This window comes from Elephantulus edwardii, unplaced genomic scaffold, assembly GCF_000299155.1.
Source record: "Elephantulus edwardii isolate Elephantulus edwardi_28Jun2011 unplaced genomic scaffold, EleEdw1.0 scaffold00258, whole genome shotgun sequence".
In the NCBI taxonomy this organism is placed as follows: Eukaryota; Metazoa; Chordata; class Mammalia; order Macroscelidea; family Macroscelididae; genus Elephantulus; species Elephantulus edwardii.
Genome location: NW_006400008.1, coordinates 2,751,189 through 2,759,325, shown reverse-complemented (window position 1 = coordinate 2,759,325; position 8,137 = coordinate 2,751,189). Strand labels below are relative to the sequence as shown.

Below are 8,137 nucleotides of genomic sequence, written 5' to 3'. Positions count from 1 at the left end.
TTCTTCTGTCATCCTTAGTCACTGTCCAAACTTCAGATGCATAGAAAGTATTTAAAAAAAAAACATGACTTGAATCAGGAAATCCCTGACAGCAGATTTTCCCAGTATAATAGTCTTTTGAGATTGGCACAAGGTAGATCAGGGTTTATGGCTATTGTACACAGGGTCACTATGAGTCTCAGATGACTAGAAGGCACACAAGAAGTAAGATGAAATAACTGACAGTTAATCTATCATGATGTTACATATTTGTCCAGTGGTGAGCAATTTTGTCATCTTGATGTTGAGATGTAATCCTTATTGAAGATTGTTGTTTTTGATCTTTTGCAGTAAATGTTTCAAGGCCTCCTCACTTTCAGCAAGCAAAGCTGTATAACACAGCTTATTAGAGTCTTTCTAAGATCCTGATACCATATTCTTCTTCATAAAGTCCAGATTCTTGAATGGTTTGCTCAGCATACAAATAGAATAAGTATGGGGGAAGCTTAAAGCCCTGACTTATCCCTTTCTTGATTTTAAGCCAAACAGTATTCCCTTACTTATTATTTTCAGAGAACTCAGTGTAGGTTTCTCAGGACCACAGTTATGCACTCTGGGATTCCCGTTTTTTCCACAGTTAGCTGAAATTTGTTATGAATTACACAGTCAAGTGCTTTTACACAGTTATTGTGTTCAGTCAAGACCCATCCGACATCAGGAATAATATTCCTGGTATCATGTGGTATCTTCTAAATCTAATATGAATTTCAGGCAATTCTCTGTCATTGTATTGTTCTAACCATTTTCTATCTCTAGTTGGATTTTACTTGTATGCGACACTAATGAGATTGTTTTAGAATTTCCAGATTCTGTTGGATCACTTTTTTGGGGGATTAGAAACAAATATGGATCTCTTCCAGTGCGTTGGCCAGGTAGCTGTACTTCAACTTTTCTGGGACAGCCTGGTGAGCACTGGTCTAGGACCTTGTCTGTTAGTTGAAATACGCCAGTTGGTATTCCATTAACTCCTAAGGCCTTATGTTTTGCTAGTAGTAGTAATGTAAAATGTAGTTTCTAAAATATAGTTTAGACTTCTTTCTTCATGATCATTCTTGATCTTTCGATACTTTCTGAAATTATTCTGTGCCTGCTAACTCTTTTGGTACAATGACTGTGTTCCTTCTATCTTCTTTTTGATGCTTCCTCGATTATTCAGGATTTTTCCCATGATATCCTTCAGAATTGCAACTCAAGACTTGATTTTGGTGGTGGTGGCTTTTCCCCTGAATTCTTTCAGCTAGAGAAATGCCAAGGGGGTTCTTGTTGTTTTGCTTTCCACCTCAAGCTCTTTCATTATACTTTTGTTCTCCTGAGTGGCCCTTTGACATCTTTGTTCTCCTGTTTTACTTCAGCAATTATTCTTGTTTTCGTTTCTGGAGGTTCTGTTGTCATTATATGAGTCTCTTCTGATGCATTCATTTGTTTGTTAGTTTGTAATAATCTTTTGCTTTTTCAATGGATATTATCTTTTCTTTCTGGATCATATCTTTGATGCTATTCTTCATTGATGATAGCTAACAACAATAGCAAGAAAATAAACCAAACTACCAATTTAATCCTGATGTCAATGTTTTTAGAATTGACCTTCTCTTAAAAGAATAACATCTCTTAGAAGATTGACATTCTCCTAAGAAGCAGAGAGTGGGGTAAACAGCTGTTTAGCCAAGAACTGTTATCAAGTTCATCTGCATTCAATATGTCAAAAATGTTGCACACCTGCAAAACAACGCGTTTGTTTTGAGACTGCCTCAGCTGACAAGGGGAGGGAGAGTGTTGCGCGATGACGTCATGGCGCACCGGGCGTCAGCAGCTCGTTTCCCTCCCACCCCGCCCCCTGCAAGGCTAGTCGCCAGAGGCCGCTCTAGGGCCGGGTCTCCTTGGCAACCGCTGGCTCCGCCCCTCCGCCCCTTTAACCTTTAGGGTGTGCGGACGCAGGAGTCCCTCGCCTTCTCTCCCCTTCCCCCTCCCCTTTCCCCACCCCTTTGCTTTAGGCTGACCCAGCCGGAAGCGAAGATGGCGGCGGCGGCGGAGGCAGCGGCTGGCGCTGCTTCCGTGGAGTTGGTGATCGGCTGGTGCATTTTCGGGCTCTTACTCCTGGTAGGGGAGGCGCTTGGCGTTTTTCCAGGGTTTGGACTGGTGGGAGGGAGGGAGGGGCCGGCTCTGCCGCCGTCCTCTCCTGGCCCGGGAGACCCTCTTCGCCCCGCCCCTCTTTTTGCTGGAACAGTTGGGGCTCCTGTGCTCCAGGAGGGGGGTGGGTGGAGCACTGGTTTGGTTCGACTTGTGGTTTCCGTTTCCTGATGACATCTAGCACTGCAGGTTTAGTTTCTCTAGTGCCATGTCCTCATCGCTGACTTGGACGCTGGCGGCGGTGGGGACTGGGGAAAGGGGAGATCACTGGGGGTGAACTGGGTGTGGCCTCCACTTGGGCACCCGGTTACACTGGGGCCCTGGCATGGGGCGGAGACCCTAGATCTTTGCGCGCTCAGTGAGAGCTGGTGATGGTGATCTATCAAGGGATCGCTGGCTCTCCATATGTTTGTTTTGGTATTCTCTAGGATGGGGCTGGGTTCAGATCCCTTCTTCATAGGGTGGCCCTGAGCATTAGTCGACTCCAGGACACTTAACTAGACCTGTGGTCAGTCATTCTTCAGCCTTCGCTGCCCATTGTGCGGTTCTGCCTTTGTTGACGTGAGCTATTCGTTCTGACTTCTATATTTCACCTACCTTCCATCCTTTTATGATAGTCATAGAGACCTGTGTAGTAGATATGAGCTCCAGTCCAGAGAAGACACATCAGGATATACTACCAAATAACACATAGGGATATACTACCAAATAATATCTCAGCCATCTTTCTCAACCATCTTATTGCCAGGTAAAACTAAGCGCCTGCCAAGTGGATTCAGACTCACGGTATTGACAGGTGCCAAGTAGTCAACTACAGCTCATAGTGACCCTGTGAATAATGCATCTGAACCTTGCCTTGTTCGGGCCATCTTCATCTCTGATATACTCGAGCCCGTGTTTTATACTCACTGTGCCAATCCATATGGCTGATGTTCTTCTTCTCCCTTCACTGACTCACAGAGACCCTACAAAGACTTTATATTTGTTTATATTTATATATCTATATATTTATCTTTATATGAGGAGATTCCCGACTTTTCTTCAAGGGACTTAAATTGTAGACATTTTGCCAACACTTAAGGCACTCTGCACCAGGGATCCTTTATTTTCTGATGTTGTTGTTGTTGTTGTTATGTGCTGTCAGGTCGCTTGCAACTCACAGCGACCCTATGTACAATAGCCCTAAACTCTGCTTTGTCCTGTGCCAGTCGCACTGTCTCTGACACACTCATCCCGATTACCCCGGTCACTGAATCAATCCACATCCTAGAGGGCCTTCCCCTCCTGCGCTGTCCCTCCATCCTCCCAAGCATGAGGCCCCTCTCCAAGGACCGGTCTCTCCTTACAACATGTCCAAAGTATATTACATGAAGCCTCAGAATCCTTGCCTCCAAGGAGCAGCCTGCTTTAACCCTCTCCAGGATGAATTTCTTTTCCTAGCAGTCCATGGTACCCTCAACACTCTTCTCCAGCACCACAGCTCAAAGGCATCAATTCTTCTATCATTGTCCAACTCTCTGATGCATAACAAGTGATTGCAAAGACCATGGCCTGTATCAGACGCATCTTAGTCTCCAGAGAGACACCATTCCTCTTCAGTACTTTGGAGAGGTCCCTAACAACAGACTTTCCCATCGCAATATGTCTTTTAATTTCCTGGCTACTGGTGCCAAGAGTGCTGACTGTGCAGCCAAGCAAACTGAAGCTGTGAACAGTCTCAGTCTCTTCACCATCCATCCTGATGCTGCCAATTGTCCCAGTAGTGAGAATCTTTGTCGTCTTGACATTGAGCCTCAATCCATATTGAAAGCTGCAGTCCTTGACCCTCTGCAGCAAGCGCTTCATATCTTCCTCAGTTTCAGCAAGCAGATTTGTGTCATCTGCATAATGCAGATTGTTGATAGATCTTCCACCAATCTTGACTCCACATTTCTCCTCATAGAGCCCAGCCTCCCGGATAATCTGTTCTGCATACAGGTTGAAAAGGTATGGAGACAGGACACATCCTTGGTGTATGCCCTTCCCAATTTTGAACCGTGCAGTGTTTCCTTGCTCTGTTCTGAAGACTGCTCCTTGGTCCAAGTATAGGTTTCGTGTGTTCTGGGATTCCCATTCTTCTCAGAGTCTGCCACAGCTTGTTATGGTCCACACAGTCAAACGCCTTTGCATAGTTAATGAAACACAGATAGACATTCCTCTGATATTCCCTGCTTTCATCTAAGATCCATCTAACATAAGCTACAATATCTCTGATTTTCTGATAGTGATTAAAACCAAAGACAGAAAAAAAGAACAACATATGGGTTGTCCAGAGTGTCCTGGTTATTATTTTCCAGTATTAAAACATTATTTTGGAAGTTCAGGTTGTTTCTCATGGTTCTGTCATCATTCTCTTTCTTTATTGACTTCCTCCAGGCTTGCTGGTTTTGCGTCCAGTACTTTAACTGCAGAACTTGATTTATTTTTCTACTCTATTTGCCAGATTCCATCAAAATACCCAGACCAGTGTTATTATTAGCATGTTCTGTTAATGTGTTTTTGTAGCAGAGATCTTATTAATGGGGGTGGGGGTGGGGGTGGGAATTGTGTTAAAATTTTAAAAGAGACCTATATTGTGTATCTTAACTTCAATCGGAAATAATTCTACTGTGTACTGAAACATGCCTTACTTTTCTTAATGTGGTAGTGTTGGTTGCTGTTGAGTTAAATACGACTCGTAGCAACCCTTTGACCATCAAACAACCCTGTCCTGTCCTGTCCTGTGTAGGAGATAGAAAATCTTGACTATCCTTCCAGCTTCATTTTTGGGCAAGTTAATTTTATCAGATTCAGGTGGTTTAGAAGAAAACAAAAAAGGAAGTAACTAGTGTCCAAATCAAATATGAATATTTTGCCATGTAAAGTGCAACAGTTGTGCTGAAAATTGTCTTTGTTCTACTCACTGCCATAGAGTGGACTCATACTCTGAGCAATCCACTGAATTTCCAAGACTCTACATCTTTTTTTTTTTTTTTTAATTTTTGTGTGAGTGTACCGTCAAATCAGATCTGACTGGTACAGGAGGAAATTGTCCCTCCTTCCCCGGCAGAGCATCTGGTGAATTTGAACCATGCGCCTCTCGAGTTGTAGTTGCAGGTCAAGACTCTACATCTTAATGGGAGGAGACAGCTTATCTTTCGCTTAAGGAGCCAGTGGTAGATTTGAACCACCCAAAAAGGCTCAGTCTTTTGGTATCCAGTGCATCATGATGCAGACATGGCCTTTGAGAGGGTCAGAAAATAGATGAGGACTCTCTGGATAGTGCACTTGCTTACCTTGCTTTGTTAGTAACTGAAAAGTTGAATGTCTGAGTTCACTCAGATGTACTGCAGGGGGAAAAAAAGCCTATTGATTTACTTCTGAAAAATTAGCCATGACACACATGGAGTGTCTCCATGAATCATAATTAACCCAGTGGCCACTGTTTTGGCTGTGATGTTTTCGTCTTGAGTAATGATAAGGTGGCAGCAGTTTTAGACAGCTATGCATCATAAATGCAGACGTAAGCACAGTAAGCAAGGCAAATAACATTTTATTATAATTGTGATAATAACTCTTTAGTTTGCAAATTTCACAAAAGTGTTCCAGGAATTGTCAGGAAGCAGGGAACTCTCCACATAGCTGTTGTCAATCATTACTAAAGATCACTCTAATTTGTAATCTTGAGCAAACACTAGTAGACTGTTCTACTGCTTAAGGAATGGTTAGAATTGGTCCCTCTAAGCTTGTGGCCTAATTATGTTTGCATCATTAAATCTAAATGCTTCTATCTAGACACCAAGGTCCCCAATTTCACTTACCCTACCTGTTAAATTACATTTCATATTAACTTGACAAGAAAGTCTCAGTTGATAAAAAGCGAGTTTACTCATCTCAACGTTTGGGCTCCAGACATAAATCAGAATCTATAATTTACTAAGATCCAATGCCGTATATATAGTCACTAGTTTAGTGAACAGCCACTTATTCTCATACAAACCTTGATTGAAATCACTGAGGGAGTTTTTAAAAATCTTAGGGCACAAACTTAAATTGCAGTCTCTTGGGAAATTAAGGGACTGCTCTTAAATGCTTCCTTATAGGTGTTTAAAAAAGTTACATTTCCAGCCATTGCAGTACATTGAGCTCCATAGAGACAGTGCCGGGCCAGGCAGAGCCGGACAGCACCGGGCAACTCTGTGCCTCGCGGAGGAGAAATAACTAACCATGGGCAAAGGAGATCCTGAGAAGCCGAGAGGCAAAATGTTATCGTATGTATTTTTCGTTCAGACCTGCCGAGAGAAGCACAAGAAGAAGCACCCAGATGCTTCTGTCAACTTCTCAGAATTTTCTAAGAAGTGTTCAGAGAGGTGGAAGACCATATCTGCTAAAGAGAAAGGTAAATTTGAAGACATGGCAAAGGTGGACAAGGACCGTTATGAGAGAGAGATGAAAACCTATATCCCTCCTAAGGGTGAAACAAAAAAGTTAAAAGATCCCAATGAGCCCAAGAGTCCTCCTTTAGCTTTTTTCTTATTTTGTTCTGAGTATCTCCCCAAAATCAAAGGCGAGCACCCTGGCCTTTCCATTGGTGATGTTGCGAAAAAGCTGGGAGAGATGTGGAGTAATACTGCTGCCGATGACAAGCAGCCTTATGAAAAGAAGGCTGCTAAGCTGAAGGAGAAATACGAAAAGCATATTGCTGCATGCAGGGCTATAGGCAAACCTGATGCTGCTGCCAAAAAGGGAGTTGTCAAGGCAGAGAAAAACAAGAAGAAGGAAGAGAGAAAGATGAAGAAGATGAGGAGGAAGAGGAAGGTGAAGAAGATGAGGATGATGATGAAGATGAATAAGTTGGTTGTAGCACAGTTTTTTTTCTTGTCTATAAAGCATTTAACCCCCCTGTACACAACTCACTCCTTTTAAAGAAAAAAAGAAAATTGACATGTAAGGCTGTGTAAGATTTGTTTTTAAACTGTACAGTATATTTTTTGTGTAGTTAGCACACTACCGAATGTGTCTTTAGATAGCCCTGTCCTGGTGTTATTTTCAGTAGCCACTAACCTTGCCTGGTACAGTATGGGGGTTGTAAATTGGCATGGAAATTTAAAGCAGATTCTTGTGGGTGCACAGCACAAATTAGTTATGTATGGGGATGGTAGGTTTTGGGGTGTTTTTTCATCTTCAGTTGTCTGATGCAGCTTATAAAAAATAATTGTTGTTCCGTTAAGTGAATACCACTCTGTAATTGCAGAAAAAGGAAGAAAAAAAAAACGTTGCAGCTGTTTTATTGACATTCTGAATGCTTCTAAGTAAATACAATTTTTTTTATTAGAAAAAAAGTTACATTATTAGTTTGCTTCTTAAAATACTGTTAAGATGTTATTACATTATGCTTAGTAACAGTTGCTACTGCTTGGCTAAAGTTAGCGTAATGAGGCACTGTTCTAAACTCTAACCTTTTATGAGAAAAATGGTTTTGAAAATTTCTACTTAATAGAAGAAAACACTTTGTTTTTTTTAATTAGCCATTGAGAGGTATAACCCATAGAAACAGTAAGCACTCTGAGTTTCTCAGGTTTAAAACTTTAAGGGGAACTGGGGACCAAAATATTTGAGTAGCTCTAATTTACTTTTTGTGCTTAGTTTGGCCTTTGCCTGCTTGTCTTCCTGGTGTTGGTAAACTCCTCCCTCTGTCATTACACTTAATTAACACTTTGTACTTTATAAAATTAAATCATCTTTCTTTCTTGAGAACCAACAACAACAACAAAATTATTAACCATTTTGTGTTAGGTACTGCGAGGGAGACACAGATTAAGCTCACCTACCATTGATTTCAAAGTGTAATTGAAAAATGACAGAAGTACTCACTGATTAATTAATATAACAACAAATAAGTTAAAATGTGTAGAAGATGCCTATATCTCATGAAATAATAATAATAATAATA

The 8,137-nt window shown here is 41.6% G+C and overlaps 1 protein-coding gene and 1 pseudogene across 1 annotated transcript in view; both read left to right on the top strand.

Moving 5' to 3' along the window:
- Window positions 1-1,938: 1,938 nt before the first annotated feature.
- Window positions 1,939-8,137, top strand: part of LOC102845799 (probable lysosomal cobalamin transporter-like) — a 167,070-nt gene continuing 160,871 nt past the window's right edge. Inside the window, exon 1 of the mRNA XM_006899478.1 lies at window positions 1,939-2,136. Coding sequence (XP_006899540.1) covers window positions 2,053-2,136 — 84 coding nt within the window. The 5' untranslated portion in view covers window positions 1,939-2,052. The remainder of the gene's footprint in view (window positions 2,137-8,137) is intronic.
- On the top strand, window positions 6,412-7,037 carry LOC102845395 (annotated as a pseudogene).